Here is a 17,631-nt window from a genome sequence, read left to right as displayed (position 1 = left end):
GATGATTAATAGTCTGTCTGCGTCTGTCTAAGAATCTTTCAGATCTCGGGAATCTATCAGATCTCTTTTTACGCATGCTAGTAAACAGTAGTAACTTTTGAACATCTGCCTGTATCTGTCTGGACTGTCTTGATTTGTTTGGAAGCTATTCACGCGTGCTGATGAATAGCGATCTGTCGCCAGTGAAATAGTGATTTGTCACCAGTTAATAGTGATCTATCACCAGTTAATAGTGATTTGTCGCCAGTGCATAGTGATCTATCGCCAGTGAATAGTGATCTATCTGTCTGTCTTTCAATTTGTATCATTCTAGGATCCTTAAAAATCTTTCTTTTCCCAAATAGCCTCCTTGCTGAAGGTATTGGACCATATACAGCTATCCTGTTTGTGTAACTATATAAGTAGAAGCCTCTGTCTAATTCTTTCTGTATCTCATAATTCTTATTACTCATGAAATTAGACTATTCTTGAGCCAAAGTATCCGGATCATTAAGTGGTAAATAAGTATCTCCTATATACTAGTTGTATTCAAGGATACAACCCCAATTATGAATAAGAACCAAAATGTGTCCTAGCCGAGCTTCCATATAATAACTATTGTCCCAAGCTGGAAGAGTACTCCAGATAGTGATCTTCATATAATTAAGTCCTTCAATCTGTGCGGCTACTTCTTGGATGACTTTGGGAAATAAACTAATCTGAATTCCAAAAGTTATGATTAATTTGCTGATAAACCCTGCTTCTAGCATTTCAGATAACCATAAAGTATCACGAATTACTGGATCTTCTATCTCCGTATTGATAAGTAATCCCAGATAGGGATTGTATTTGTCTCCTATTCCTTCATAAAGCTTCTCCAAAACTTTCATACCATATAGCTTTATGAGATAGCCATATGTCGTCTGTCATGTCTTCTGTTCTGATAAATGTTGTAGAGACTAATACTTTGAAAAGGTACATCCATCTATCATAAGAACTTGTTATGGCTTTATGGGTTAGTACATTCTGTTGGATTTCAGGGGGTAAGGTTCTAATAGCAAGTCTCGTTTTTTGCTAAATCTTAGGGTGGAGTTTTGAAAAGCTTGTTCCCATAAGATAGCTTTTAGGAGACTATGATTCTGTCTTTGTGGAGCCTGAATCTCCAACCTCCTTGCCAGGGAGTTGACAACTAGATGCTTCAATAAATGCACTGGTGTTAACAAGATGTAATTCCAAAGTCTTTCTATCAATGTCCTTTTGTAAAGTCCTTTTAAAATGTTTTATAAGAAAATCATCTTTAAAATTTAAAGCATATATAATAAAACAAACTTTTTCTGTACACCTTTGTGCTCTTGCTGAGTAGTGGTATAAGAGTAGCCATGATGATCAGGGTGACTAGAATTCAAAAACTTTACAAATTCTACCATTATTCTATCTATGTGACAATGAACAATTTATGCAGTGAACAGAGAATAATTTATGCAGAAAAGAGAGTGAACAATTTTTTAAATAATGCTAAACATAAAATAATTTTATGTAGAATGCTAGAAATAGTTTATACAGAAAACAGTGAACAATTTTTATGGGAAAACAATTAACAGTTTTAATTAATGCAGAAAACAGATTTTATAAATGCAGTAAGCAGATTTGAATATATAGTAAACATGATGTGCAGAAAGCAAATTTTATTAATGTGGAAATAGATTTTATCAATGCAGAAAAATAAATTCGATTATTATGAAGTTCATAGATAAAAAAGCATTCAGATTTGGCGTTTAAATTTAGAAAATACGATTTCACTAGGTGTTTTATGAAAAAACAGTGAACAATTTTTTAAATAGTGAATAGAAAATAATTTACGCAGAAAAGAAAGTGAATAATTTTGTAAATAATGCTGAACATAAAATAATTTTATGCAAAATGCTAGAAATAGTTTATGCAGAAAACAATGAACAATTTTTATGAGAAAACAATGAACAGTTTTAACTAATGCAGAAAACAAATTTTATGAATGCAGTAATTAGATTCGAATATACAGTAAACATGATGTGCGGAGAGCAAATTTTATTAATGTAGAAATAGATTTTATCAATGCAAAAAAATAGATTTGATTATTGTGAAATTCATACATAAAAAAATATTCAAATTTGGCGTTTAAATTTAGAAAACACGATTTCACTAGGTGTTTTATGAGAAAACAGTGAACAATTTTTTAAATAATGATCAAAAAATAATTTACGCAGAAAAAAGAGTGAACAATTTTTTTAATAATGCTGAACATAAAATAATTTTATGCAAAATCGTAGAAATAGTTTATGCATATAGTTTATGTCAAAGTTATGTCACCAAAATTAAGCTTCTGCCTCACCAAAATTTATGTCAAAGTATTACTAATTAATTATTGTCATGTTTTGATAGGATAAATGCATTTATTATCATGTATTAATTGTCACCAGGAATTTTTTTGAGGGTGTTCTTTAAGATGCTTAAATTATACAATCTAATAAAAAGAGAAATTCATATATTAACAATAACAATAATAAAAAAACACACAAATACATAAAGTTTACAATTGTCTTCTACGAGTTTTCATATTTTGAAATCATTGCATGATAGTTTCATTATCAATACTACAAGCTATATCTCTTTTAATGTACACAACCAAGCAATCATTTATCCACTGAATGTAGAACAAATTATGGAGGAAAATTTAATTTTATTGGCGTAAAAAAAAACTGAGGGTGTTCCCAAATTTTTTTTTAAGGGTACGGTAGACTTTTTTTATTTGATAAACACACACACACACACACACACACACACACACACACACATATATAGGATAAGGGGGATGAGATAAGGGAATACACTCGCACGCCAACACCAAAACTGCATGCGGCAGTTAGTGTCGCGGAGCAAGTGATAAACTCCTTTTCAATATCACACTTTACCGATGTGGGATGACTCGACAACACTGAGTATCTTTTTTTTATATTTATTTGAGAAACACACACACACACACACACACACACACACACATATATAGGGAAAGGGGGATGAGATAAGGGAATATACTCACACGTCAACATCAAAACTGCATGCGGCAGTTAGTGTCGCGGAGCAAGTGATAAAATTTTAAATTATTATATATATAGAAAAATTTCAAGGTCAGGGTGGTCCTGGGACCACCCTGGCCTTAAGGTGGTCCCCCCCTGGATTATGATGGAGTTTTCAAGCAGTACATTTACCCCAAGGCCAATGGCACAAGTGCTGGAGGGTGGCTTCTGGCATGGTCAATTATATCCTATGAAGCATGGGTGCGTTTCCAGATTCGGGTGCGGGTACCGGTGCGGGTGCGGGACTCGGCAATTTTTGAAAAAATAGGGTGCGGGTGTGGCGGGGTGCGGCGATTAAAAAATTATTAAAAATATTTTTATTTATATATTTTATATATTGCTAAGCATTCTTTTATATATAATAATAATAGAAAATTCATATTATAATAATAATAATAATAATAATAATAATAATAATAATAATAATAATAATAATAATAAGAGAAAAATAAATAGATAGTAATAAGTACACAAAAAATTTTGACACTTATTATTGACAGATCTATTAAAATAGATGAGACTTCTCATAAATAAATTTAAAAAAATGTGGCTTAATGACTCACGTATTTGGTCAGCCCAAAAATAAGTGAAGCTTCTCCTAAAAAAAAGAGAGAGAGAGAGAGAGAGAAAGAGGAAAGATGGGCTTTCACGTGTTTGGTCACTGGTCAGAGAGGCACAAAAAAAAAAAGCCCTTTAAGTTGGTCTTATCAAAAAAAGAGAAACAGAACTCTTCGAAAAGGATAAAAAAAAGAAACAGAACAGAAAAAGAAACGGAGCAGAAGACGCGAAGAAGACGAAGCGAAGAAGACGGAGAAGCAAAGATACGATTTCAGTCCACCGGCGTATCAATATCCAGTCCAGTCCACCGGTTTTTTCGGTTTCAGTTTTTTTTTTCCCTCACCGGCCAATTTCCTTTTTCCGGCCGAAACACACCGATATTCGGCCGATACGATCCGAATCAGCGCGCGTCGGAGCCGAATCGGCGTGAGTTGGCGCAAATCCGGAAACGAAAAAAAAACTCAGACGCGGCACCAACGCCCGAGCAGCCGCGTCGGTGGCCGCACCCCGCGTCGGGCCGTGTCGGACTCCGGTGCGGCACCCTCCCAGCCGCGTCGGTGCTTCCTAGATTATATCTAACATTACTTTAGATATATGCCAAGCCTTCTCACTAAATGGTGGCGCAGCCTTGTGAATATATTCAATAGCTATTGCACAATAGGTGATCATCAAGAACCAATCTGCAACTGTCTACCAGGTTATGCTGATCTGGATCCTAATAATAAGATAAAAGAATGCAAGCAAAACTTTGCTCCACAAACTTGTGATGAGGGATTGGAGCAGTTAGATCAACATTTCTATATCACAGAGATAATCAACATGGATTGTCCACCCAATGCCTATGATTATCAAATAGTCAGTAGTGAGGATGCATGCTGAAGGTGGTTCAGGAACAGAGAAAGTTGAGTGTTTTTGAGTTTTTTTTTCTGCCGGCAACCTGTGGAGGTGGTAGAGGAGAAAGAGAGAGACACATAAATGAAAGAGGGAGTCAAATGTAAACTTTTTTTTGGGTTTAAAGATAAGTTTAAAAAGGTAATAAATGAAGGTAATTAATTAGATTCTAATCGGAATATTTGTAATAATTATATATATACATATAGAGAGAGAGAGAGAGAGCTCTTTCGTATCCCATATAAAATTAAAGTTAAAAATTTTAAATTGAAGTTGAAATTTAATAAAATTAGGACACACATTTTATGCTAAGAAAGAACGGGTTCCATGCTAGTGACTCTCTCAAAACCAACTTTGATGGGGCAATTTTTGAGGATTCTGATGAGGCGGGTATCAGAGTGGTGATTCAAAATTGTCATGACGATGTTATGGCGGTCTTGTTAGAAAAAATTACAAAGTCTTCTTCTGCGGTTATCCTGAAATTTAATAAAATTAGGACACATTTCACAAGCGCCACACTACACTGTTTGAAACTCACAAGATACTTCCTGGCTAATTCAGCAATTATATCCAAAGGCACAACCGATTCGTTTATGCATTTGGAGAGAAATAAGTAATTATTTGTCTAATCACTCAAGCAACAAGTTAAAATTTTTAATTATTTTAATGTTAAATATCTGTGTTTCCTCTTTTTTTTTTTTTTTTTGAAGCCATGTTTCCTCTTTCAAATGAGATACAATATAACTGAAGTTGATTTTCAAAATATACTTGGATTATATGATAATTTCTTACAAAAAATTTTCAAAATGTAGTATGCATTGTGTGAGATATTGGCTAATAAAAATTGAGGATGGAAATAAGTTTGTTTTAAAGACATTGATTAGTAGGAGAATGTCCTACTTTGTAGGTATTTTACGTGGAGTTGGAGATATATTTTTACTAGATTATTCTCAAGTTTTTTTTCCCTATTAAACGTATTCTATGGGTATTTTTGAACCACATAAAAGTCTAGTCTAAAGAGGAGAATTCTTTTAGAAAAATGTCTTATTTTTTAGGCATTTTACATAGAGTTGGAGATTGTTTTGTTCCTATTAAATATAGGGTCTAAAGATATTTTTAAACTACATAAAAATCTTACCTTAGGGCATTTGTTAATTAAACATTTTAGGAAAGTTATGATACCATTTTTATAGAAAATATAAAAAGTTGTCGCAATTTTTTTCCCCATAAAAAAGTTTCTAAAATTATTCTTAAATCAATAAGAGTCCATTGTCTTTCCACGTAAAGGTATGCTAGGTCCAAATGTCATAGAGAAATAATTAATTAAGTCTTTTCTTAAAAAGCCAATATAAAAATGAGGCGGCAACCAGGTATACATCTTGCAATAGTGCCCCCTTCGCAACAGATGAAGGAAACAAATAACTCCCATCACTATATGGGTAAAGATCTACTACCATCAGATCTTAGGTAGCATAGATTGTCTCTGCAAGAGAACAATTGTGCCATCACTGCTATCCGATTATGCTATTACTATCGTATATAAGAATTTCAAGGGCACTTGGGTCCTCCTTCCTTGGTCTTCCAGTTATTGTAGCAAGGGCAAACTTGCTTGTTGCCATAAGTGCCAGGAGGAACACAGAGGCACTTGGAGCAGCACTTTAGGCAGAAAAACATGCATGGCTTCTTGTGTGAAGTTGCCGAGCAACGATAGGTACACTTTGGCTTGCAATCTGTATGTCACAATTAGAGAATTACTGTTCATCAGATCACTTAAAATCATGTACTTCTTCATAAGAATAACAAAATTAGTAGAATGTGTTTCATTTGAGCACAAGAACTGTACAAATATGTACCTGAAGGACGAAGCTTTGTAGCCTGTTTCATGAAATATATACACATTAGAATTTGACACAAGCATAAATAAACCATTTAGAGTAACAAAATATGAAAAACAAGAGACTGTGTACGGACACACAAGCGTGCAAACAACTATAAACGTGAGTTGAAGACACGATTTCAAAAAACAAAAGCGAGAAAAGTGTTGTACCTCAGCAATGTCAGAGAATGTGATTAAGAGAAGTAAAGAGAGCAGCAACAAGAGAGAGGTGTACGGACGTCCTGCCATATCTATAGAAGCTGCTTAAACTCTAGTGCTAAACTAATGAAGTAATAATTTTCTCACAAAGCGCAATGAGAGATGTTGTTGAAGCAATGAAATTATAAGGGATATTTATAAAGGGATATTTGGGGATGATCGATATGCAATTAAGGAAAGGAATAGAAGAGTAGAACGGCGTTATTTGAGGCGTGAAATTGGGGTGATTTGTGGGCACCTAAAAATCCCATGTGGGGGGTCCTAGAAATATTGAGCGTTATATGCGGTGTGTTTGTCTTGTTTCTTTGGTTTGCTTTTGTCAACTTTAACATGTTAGAACTGTCCTTTAAACTAATTTCTTTCCTTTCTTGATTCTCACAAAAAAAAAAAAAAATCAATCTTTCTTTTCTTAATTACTTTTATTCAAACTCCTCCATTTTTTTTCCTCTATTGGTAAAAGAATGTTTTAATTTGTATAGATATACATCTTTAAGTGGAATAATAGAATTTTTTCAACATCTTCATTTGAAACACCAAAAAAAACATTTTAACCTAAACATTATTGACTTATAAAGAGTGATGCTAAAAATAAAATATTTTTAATAATTATTTTCATGATTTATTAAATTATGATTGGAACAATATTACCCATAAATATTGTAAGCTTTATGCGATGAAACTTGTAATATCTTAATCATTTTTTAACACATTACTAATATCACTTTATTATATACTACTTACAACACATCTCATTATTCTCAAACACACAAAAAAAAATACAATAATGAATAAACCAATGAACTTATTATGTTAAAGGCAATTAAAGAGTTAGTGCTCGAAGTTTGGTTGAGGATCAGTTTGGATTGATTTTTTTATTTTAAATTTTTTAATCCATTTGTCTAAGAAGAAGGTTTTAAAACTTTATATTTTTATCCGTTTTTCAACAAATAAAAATTTCAGATTTCAGAGAACAATAAAATAAAAATTCTAAACGTGACTCTTTGCGTGTGCGAGGTTTGTTACTTGTTTAACTTTTTTTTAATAGTATGTGATGTGAATGTGATCTGTGTATCTAATGTTCGATGTCGTACGGTTGCGATGACATGTGAGGGAACGTGGCCTTCAATCCTCATGATTGTATATCACTCACCCATTAATACTGTAATCATAATAAAATGATAATTAAGTTTCTTTTTTGGGTAGAAAATGATAATAAAGTAGGGTAGCTACCGCAACACCTTTGCACTTCACCGTTTTTTTTTATTTACTTATCACGGGATCATGTACTATTATTGGATTATTATTCATGTCAGAGTCATTCTAGGGGCTAATAAAATATTTGGATGAGATTACTTAACATTAAATTGGCCAATATGAAAGTCTATCATGAAGAAAAATTGGGCAAATGTGCCAATGAAAATGTCAATGTCAACTAGCTACAAACCACAAAGTTCTCAGCCAAAAAAAGGCTACAAACCACAAAGAAACTTGATTAATTTACTTGAATTGAAAAAACTTTCAATATACAAACTAAACCATAGGATCAACAAAGAGAGTTTGATGATCAAAGATTTCACTTTTGTCACGGAAATGAAAGATATAAGCTTCTTATTTTGAATTTTTGTTAATACATAAATCCATGGTTCTTTTCTTCTTTCTCTATTTCTCTCTTTATTTTTTGGTGGGTAATTGTCGTCTAAATTCTTCTTCTTCTTCTTTATTTTTTGGGCAAATTGTTGTCGTCTAAATTTTATGCGTCCACTTCACATTGAGACTTTTCTAATTTCTATAACCAGCTCAAGTCTAATGTTTCACGAAAACAATCAATGTTTTTCTAAGAAAGTGACAACACACTTTTTGCTTATAAACGCAGTTGTGTCCAAATATGCTTATAAGTAAGCCCTTCCGTTGGGAGCATAATCAGGGAATTAAGAAGCTCAAATAGAGGGCATATGACAACCAGCAATTAAGCATGAAGTTAGGCAAACCTTGCCTAACTTCAATCCCAAATGGTACCTATTTCTTCAAAAATTGCAAACAATTTTAGGAAAAATGAAAAGAACATAATTGTCCATTTCTTGTTTAATTTACTTATTCCCACAATCAAGAACCGAACCTTATGACACATTCACACAAGACATTGTTGGGATGGGAGAACCAAGGCTCAATCACCCTCTTCCACTTGTTATAAGCATAAATAAATAAACAAATAAAAATTAGGCAGTCCCACACTCCTTACACGTGCTAGTTATCAAAACTTCATAATAGTTTAACCTGTAGTATCAAGATGAATAAGCGTGGGTTTGGATTGCGTTGGAATGAAAAAATTGTGTTTTGCTAAAAAAATGATTGGTCTCATGGTACTGTTCATGCATTTTTTAATACTATTCATGGGCCCTACTGCACTTTTTGATACTATTCATGAACCCTACTATACCATTTCAACTAACTTTTAGTACAATTAATTTTTACCTTTATCTACAGTACTTTCAGTAATAAGTTTTTAATTTTAGTAAAATAAACGGTATCCAAACACATCCTAAGAAATTTTAAAATTTTGCAAGATTTAGATATGGAGTCTCTTTCAAATATATTGATGGTGACTTATATCAACTATTACTATTAGAGATGCAAACAGAAAATGTCTACAGCTGTTAGCCAACAAAACACATTTCCTCTTCTACCAAACTTTGAAACCTCAAACTTTAGCTCTTTATTTATGTTATTTATGTTGGAAAATATAACTATGAAAAAACAAGTTTTGATTCAACAATTAGCAGTAGCAAAAATTTAAAGAAAGAGTTTAGAAAGATCTCACAAAACTATAGAATCACATAATGAAATTATCCATAAAAGTTTATTTGTGCCGCCTAGAATAGACTTAAGTGGGAATGGGTCTCTTGGCCAAACAACTCTCAGAATTAGACTATAGTAACAATTTTTAAAATGGATACACTCCCAACCACGAAGAACCAAAAATAACCTTATATTCGCCTTTCCTTAAACCCAAAACCATCAGTAGTAAATCTGTGGGAGAAAAAGAAGAAGAGCAAAATAGAGAGGTAGGGAGTGAGAGCAGAGCAAAGAACTTAAGAGAAATAAGAGATTTGTTATGGTTATAAAAGCCGAAGGGGAGGGCTAGATTGAACGGTTGATGTGCATTCCAATGGGCCAAAGCCTAATGGCTACTAAGCACAGCAAATGACCAACAAGTTAAAAAGAAACAAAGAAAAAATGAGAGGGCTGAACCAAATGGTCACTGTGCACTCCAACGGGCCAAAGCCCAAGATCCACTAAGCACAATAACTGCCCAACAGGCTGAAAATAAATTCAACAATAGAAATCCTAAAAATTATCAATAGCAAAAATTTAAAGAGAGCATTAAAAAAGGTCTTACAATGCTATAAAATCACACAATGAAGTTGTCCTTAAAAGATTATTTGTACCACCCAGAGTAAAAAACTAGATGTGAGTGACTTTCATGGCTGAACAACCCCCAAGATTAGACTATAGTGACAATTTTTAAGAAGCATGCACTCCTACTCACAGAAAACCAAGAACAACCTTATATTTGTCTTTCTGTAAACCCAAAACCAAGAGTAGAAAAATGTATAGGAGAAGAAAAAGAAGAGTAAAGGAGCAGAACAAAGAGTGAATGCAGAGCAAAGAGCTTAAGAGGAATAAGAGGTTTGTTAGGATTACAAAAGCCGAAGAAGAGGGCTAGACCAAATGGTCACTATGCACTCCAACGAGCCAAAGTCCAACGGCCATTGAGCACAACAAATGCCCAACGGGCTGAAAAGAAAGAGAGAGAAAAAGGATATGGTAGGACTAATAACTCATTGTGCACTCGAACGAGTCAAAGCCCAATGGTTACTGAGCATAATAAATGCCCAACGGACAAAAAATTTTTTTTTTTTTTTTTTTTTTTTTAGAATTGACAAAAAATAATTTTTTTTATTTTTTATTTTTAGAATTGACAAAAAATAAATTCAACAATAGAATTCCTAAATGTTAGAAATAGCAAAAATTTAAAGAGAGAATTTAGAAAAATCTCACAAAATTATAGAATCACGCAATAGCATTGTCATTAAAAGATGATTTGTGCCACCTGAAATGAGTCTTTTAGTAGAACGACTCCCTAGAATTAGACTATAGCAGCAATGTTAGAGATGGATGCACTCCCAACCACAAAGAACCAATAACAACCTCATATTTGCCTTTCCTTAAACCTAAAACCAAGAGCAGAAAAATTTGTGGGAAAAGGGAAGAAGAGTAGAGGAGCATAATAGAATGGCAAAGAGTGAGAGCAAAGCAAAGAGCTTGAGAGAAATAAGAGACTTGCTAGTGTTATAAAAGCAAAAGGAGAGGGCTAGACCGAACGATCGTTGTGCACTCCAACAGGCCAAAGCCCAATGGCCACTAAGCATAATAAGTGCCCAATCAATTGAAAAGAAAGAAAGACAAATGAGATGGCTGGACCAAATGGTCATTGTGCACTCCAACGGGCCAAAGCCCAACGACCAATAAGCATAATAAATGCCCAAGTTTAAAAGAAATTCAACAATAGAAACCCTAAAAATTATCAATATCAAAAATGTAAAGAGTAAGTTAGAAATATCTCACAAAGCTAAATTATGCAATGACATTGCCCTTAAAGAATGATTCGTAAAGGATGATTCGTAAAGGGGCGAAACCATGCTTGACATTGGGGGCACTAAGGCCCTGACAAAAATTTTAAAAATTAAGTAGTAGTAGGTAAATATATGGACTCACAAATATTTTATGAAGACTTGGCCTCCACAAAAAAATAATATTTTATAAATACTTGGCCTCCACAAGAAAAAATTGGACCCTGATATACATTTGTGGTCTCTTTCTCCTTTCCTAAATCACACTATTCTTTTTTTTTTAAGCTTTTACTTTTACTCTTTTAGCATTGGCTTCCTTTGGAAGCTTCAGCACCATAATTCATCCACTCTTTCTCCCTTTACAAATCTAAGAATTGTGTGTGGTTGTGTGTGCATATGTCGTGTGGTACTTTGAGTTTTTTTTTTTTTTTTGAATTGTGAATCAACGTGATAGTTTAGTCTCGACACCCCCAAAGTAAAATTCATGGTTCCGCCCTTGGATTCGTACCATTCGGATTAGAACTCAATGTGAATTGCTTCCATGGTCAAATAACGCCCAAGATTACAGTGGCGACGCCACTCAGAAGCCAGGGTGTTCCTAGGAACACCCTAGCTTGATTTTTTTTATATATATATATATATAATAATTGAATTTTTTTTATTTGTTTACCCTAAAAAAAAAATAGGAACAACCTCAAGCAATATTAGGAACACCCTCAAAAATTTTATGCCAAACAAATTTTGAACTAAAAGGCATGTAGAGGCAAGGGTGTGTGCACACATAAGGTGTCTGCTAATGCACAGTGGGGTGTGTGCTAGACTCCTAATAGTTAGTAAAAAAAATGAATGAAGCAACTAAACACCAATAATTAATAATTTAATTAACTTAATACATTATAAAAGACAAACAAATTAAATTATGTTAGGCTAAACAAAAATTAATAATTTAATGAAACAATAATACAACAAATTATAGTTTATAAAAGACAAAAAAATTTATAAAACAACTAAACAACAATAATTAATAATTTTATTAATATTTCAAATGAACTTATAGTTTATTGTACCGGTACCTTTGTTCATTAATTTATTTTCTTTTTATTTTTATTTTTTTTCCTTTTGAGGTTTTTCAGTGTACCGAATGCAAATTTGTTTTGGTTTTAAGAATTTTTTTTTTTAAGTACAAACTTCATGCTTGCCAAATTTTGAATTTCAGCCGATATTTACCAAAATGTTCCAAAACACCCACAATAGACCGAAATGACCCAAAATTTTTTCTAAGTGGAATAGGAACACCCTTGACAAAATTCCTGGAGTCGCCACTACAAGATTAGACTATAGCAACAATCTTCAAAATAGATGCACTCTCATTCATGAAGAACCTAGAACAACCTTATATTTGCCTTTCCTTAAACCCAGAGCAGAAAAATTTGTGGGAGAAGAAGAAGAAGAGCAGAGGAGCTGAACAAAGAGGCAGAGAGTGAGAGCAAAGCTAAGAGTTTAAAAGAAATAAAAGGTCTCTTTGGGTTATAAAAGTAGAAGGAAATGGATAGACCAAATAATCATTGTGCACTCCTATGAGCCAAAGGCCAATTGCCACTAAACACAATAAATGCCCAACCGGTTGAAAAGAAAGAGAGAAAAAATGATAGGGCTAGACTAAACAGTCGCTGCACACTCCAACGAGCCAAGGCCCAACAAATACTAAGCAAAATAAATGCCCAACAGGCTAAAAATAAATTCAACATTAGAAACCCTAAATATTAACAATAGAAAAAAATTTAAGATTTAGAAAGATCTTACAAAGCAATAGAATCACACAATGGTGTTGTCCATATAGGTTGATTCTTGTGACCTAAAGTAGAACTCGATGCGAATGACTTTCACGGCCAAACAACTCCCTAGGATTTGATTATAGCAACAATCCTCGAGATGGGTGCACTCCTATTCACAAAAAAACCAAAAAACAACCTTATATTAGCCTTCCCTTAAACCCAAAACGAAGAGGAGAAAAATCTGTGGGAGAAGAAGAAGAATAGCAGAGGGATAGAACAAAGATGGAGAGTAAAGCAAAGAGCTTAAGATCAATTAGAGGTCTTTTAGGGTTATAAAAGTCAAAGAATAGGGCTGGACCAAATAGTCACTGTGCACTCTAATGGGCCAAAGCACCATGGCCACTAAGCTCAACAAATGCCTAACAAGCTAAAAAGAAAGAAAGAAAGAAAGAAAGAAGGCAAGAGATGGACCAAATGATCATTGTGCACTCGAATGGGCCAAAGCCCCACTGCCACTGAGAACAATAAATATCCAATAAGCACCCGAAACAAAACTTTTTAAATTTATCATGTGCCCGTATTACGCCAAGCCGATCACATAAGTGTGTCATGTCATATGGACAAGCCCAAGTCCAACACAATGCCCGCTACTTCAAGCTAAAGATTGCTCACTCCTAGTCAATGTGGCACAAGAAACAAAAAGAAAAAAGTGTTTGAAACACATTCACCCACGCCAACAATTTCTAGCCCTTTCCAATTTATGGTAGCTGCTTGCACTATGATGATGCAAAGAAAATCAGTAGACTGGATGTTTCAAGCTTCAAAAAGCTAGCAACTGTTTTGAAGGCCTGAAAAAGAAAGAACAAGTAATCAAAAGTGACCAGGGTGGACTGGCCGAAAACTTCCCAATGCCAAAGTTAGTTTCTCTCTCAAATTCTGGAGTTCCAACTTTTTAGGAATTGTCAAAAACGTACCTTTGTTTGGTCTGAAGGGGAGTTTATGTAGTGCGTCCTAGAAACGATTATTGGATTTGTAACTTCCCCTATATTTTAGGAGGTTCGGGGGTTCAAGAATAACTTCCATAACCGCTATGGGAGTTATGTCTTCTTGCATAGCTGTTGTTGGAAGTTACGTGTTTAAAAAGTTGTAAAAATGAGCCTAGATCTTTCTCATACCTTGGAAAAATAGCATGTGCTTCCATCGCCAGCTTTTGTAGGCAAATCCATGTTTGGGAATTTCCAAAGTTTCGGGGAGTTGTCCAGGAGCTTTCCCGATGGACAACCCTTGTTCCATGGACGGTCATCCTGGTATGGACAACCCCCTTGTGAGGGACATTCCTTCCACTCTGGACGCCTTAAGGACGAGTTGGAGTTAGACTTTTAGTTTACCATCAGTTGCCCCCTTGTCCAAAGATCGTCCAGAGCATTGGAGGATCTACTGTTGTTCTTTGGACGCATGCCTCTGTGTTAGTGGTCATATATTATTCCATGTGCCACAATCTCAATGGTCGAATCTTATTGTCTCAGATTGTGCCACGCGTCATAATTTCATTGGCAATTTGTCATGTCAATTTAAGTTTTCGAGGAAAATGCCATGTGGCGCTTCGTGGTTGGTCACGTCGTTTCATATACCATTTTTCAACGCCTATAAATAGTGGAATTCCTCTCGTACCCTTTGCATTTCTCGAATTTTCTTCTTTGACATCCCTCGTCCATCGCCTCGTCTAGAAGTATTCCAGCGTCCTTAGCAATCCTTCTTCTAGAGCCAGGTAATCTCCTTATCCCCTTTCTTAGGTTCTTCAAATTTCGGCATGTCTAAGTTTGTCGTTTCCTCGTCTAGCGATAGTGTAGAGAAAGCTATAGACAAGTATCGTGACTCTAGCTATAGTGGTTCTAGTAGTGATAGCAGTAGTAGTAGTAGTGGGGATACCGAGGAATACACATCTGGGGTCCATGGGATTCCTTTAGAGGTCTTTCAAGAACACCTTAGGACGAGGGCAGCCTCTGGGTCTCTGGCTGGCACCTCAACAAGTGTTCCTCCATTCGATCCTGTAGACAAAGTAGAGACCATATATAGCTGTGTTGTAGGTATCCCCTCCAAGACGGACGAGAAGAGATTAATTGCCCTTAGGAGCTAGTACCAAATCCTTGATGAGCTCAACCCTAGGTTAGCCGTCCATGGGGAATGATGTTGCCAGCCTCATTTTGGGATTGACATTTATGAGGCCTATCTTCTAGGGGGTCTTAGGTTACCTTTGAATGCCTTCGCTAAAGAAATACTTACTGGGCTAAGCTTAGGAGTTTGCCAATTTAACCCTAATGCATGGAGACTTGTCGTCTCTATGCAAATTTTGTGGAGGGAAGTGTTTGAAGGGAACCGTCCTCTTACGGTGGACGAGTTTCTTTACTATTATAAGCCTTCGAAAGTTAACCAATCCCTTGGTTTTTTCCAATTCACAGCCAGAGGGAGAGATTTTAGGTTAATTAAATCCTTGGTCACCTCAGAAAGGAACTGGAAGACGGAGTTTTTCTTCGTCTCTAGTTTTTGGGCTGGACATCCTATCGAGATTGGCAAGGATCCTTTTGCCCCCTATACAAGAGAGTTAGGGACCTTCGTCCTGAAGGTATGCCTTCTATGTTTATTTTATCATCAATATTTTCTTATTTCATTCCTGCAGTCATCTGACAATTTTTCATTCTTTTCTTCTTTTTTTTTAGGTGTTAAACGTCCATCTTTGAATAAGTTTTACCTTGACCGCGTCCATAAGTCTCGTCTATATACTAACAGGGCTTTCCATTATTTAGTCAGTCTTCAATGTCTTGCCATTTGGGGACTTAGTCCCGATCGTCCAAAGAAGCTTTATTTCACGAACTCACTGTTTGCAGGCGTAAGTTTTTCATCCTTTTTTTTTAAAGGGTTCATACTTTTATTACCTCTTGGATGACTAAGTCTTTACCTTCAGGGATGGCAACCATGAAAGAGAACAAAGGCAAGGAGATTGTGGACAAGGCAAGCAAGCAGGAGGTTGAAAATCAGCCTCGTCTAGCTGTTGGTGATAAGAGAAATATATCAAAAGCTGTCGACTTGGAGAATCTCCCCAGTTGTTGTAAGGAGAAGAGGGCAAAACACAGGTCGTCCAGGGCTGGGGTTGTTACACTTGTCTTCCTATTCCCCCTCCGTCTCAACAGCTGTCCATCCAAATCCAAGATGTAGATTCGTTCAAGCTTGCTCGCACCCCATCGTCCAAAACCACTGCACCTACCTCGTCCCAGCCTCCCCAAAAGGTCCCTACGAACATCGTCGAAAACGAGGATTTGGCTTGGGAGAGATTTGAGAAGGTCGTGATTGGCGAGGATGTGGCCATATGCTATGACATGTCCTTGAGAGAATTTGAGCACTCAGGTGTTCATGATCTTTTCAAGGTAATGAAAACAAACTTCTCCTTCATTTTTACCTCGTCCGTGTTGTCAGCATCATATGCTTTACTTATTTGTTGTTTTAACAAAAATTTCTGACTACTCGTGTAGGCTATATCGAAGTTCATCACCGTGTTCAAACAAGCTACAGAGCTGGATAAGACGAGGATCTTACTAGAAAAAAGGATCAAGGAAGTCAAGGACGACTGCAAGGGTTGGGCTGAAATAGCAGCCAAGGCCAAGGACGAGACTAAAGGGCTGCGAAGGCAAAAATAGCAAATTAGCCATTACTTTCCAACTATATAGTTAGCAGTTACTGTTTACAAACTATATATTTTTACTAGCATCTCAAGTCTTGAAGGCTCGATTTTGGGCCTAAAAATCGAGTTTTTGAGGGTCGATTTTTAATGTCTAATGTGGCATTTTTTCCACGTGGAATATACCTGGAAATCGAGTCTCTAAGACTCGATTTACAAACCCAAAAAAAAAATCTAAGTCTTTTACCATTCATTCCTTGAAATACACAACAACCATTAAAATCCATCCACTACCATGGGAAGATCAAGACTGAGCAGAACCCAGCACGCACAAAAAAAAAAAAAAAAAAAAACCAATGCCCCCAGATCCACGGCTACCTGGGTCGCGCGACCTGGGCGCGCAGCGGCCTGGGTTGCGTGGCCTGGGTCTCGCGACATGGGTCGTACGGACCTAGGTCGCACGAACCTGGGGTGCGGCGGCCTGGGTCGCACGACTTGGGCGCGACGGCCTGGGTCGCGCGAACTGGGTCCGGCGGCCTGGGTCAGCGTGGGTCGGCGATGGCTGGGCTTGTGCAAATCAACGTGGAGGAGGAAGAAAGAAGCAGATGGAGAGGTAGTGAGAAGAGAATCATGATGACTAGATGTGAAGCGCAGAAAAAATAAGGAGAAAAGAAGAATAGATATATGATATAAATTGAGTCTTAGAGACTCGATTTCCAACTAGACGCCACGTGAAAAATATGCCACATCAGACGGAATTAGACCATAAAAATCGACCCTCAAAGACTCGATTTATAGGCCCAAAATCAAGTCTTTTAGACTCGAGATGCTAGTAAAAAATATAGTTTGTAAACAGTAACTGCTAACTATATAGTTAGAAGGTAATGGCTAATTTGCTATTTTTGCCGGCTGCGAA

The 17,631-nt window shown here is 35.7% G+C and overlaps 1 protein-coding gene across 1 annotated transcript; it reads right to left on the bottom strand.

Annotated features, from left to right (window-relative positions):
• Positions 1-5,834: 5,834 nt before the first annotated feature.
• Positions 5,835-6,765, bottom strand: LOC142622909 (protein RSI-1-like). The gene is made up of 3 exons (XM_075796473.1): positions 6,589-6,765; positions 6,395-6,416; positions 5,835-6,271 (listed from the first exon to the last, which is right to left on the bottom strand). Exons 1-3 carry the CDS (start codon positions 6,664-6,666, stop codon positions 6,090-6,092), a joined length of 282 nt encoding a protein of 93 aa, XP_075652588.1. The 5' UTR covers positions 6,667-6,765; the 3' UTR covers positions 5,835-6,089.
• Positions 6,766-17,631: the final 10,866 nt, after the last annotated feature.

This window comes from Castanea sativa, chromosome 1 (genome assembly GCF_040712315.1).
Source record: "Castanea sativa cultivar Marrone di Chiusa Pesio chromosome 1, ASM4071231v1".
In the NCBI taxonomy this organism is placed as follows: domain Eukaryota; kingdom Viridiplantae; phylum Streptophyta; class Magnoliopsida; order Fagales; family Fagaceae; genus Castanea; species Castanea sativa.
This window is presented reverse-complemented; position numbering and strand designations above follow the sequence as displayed.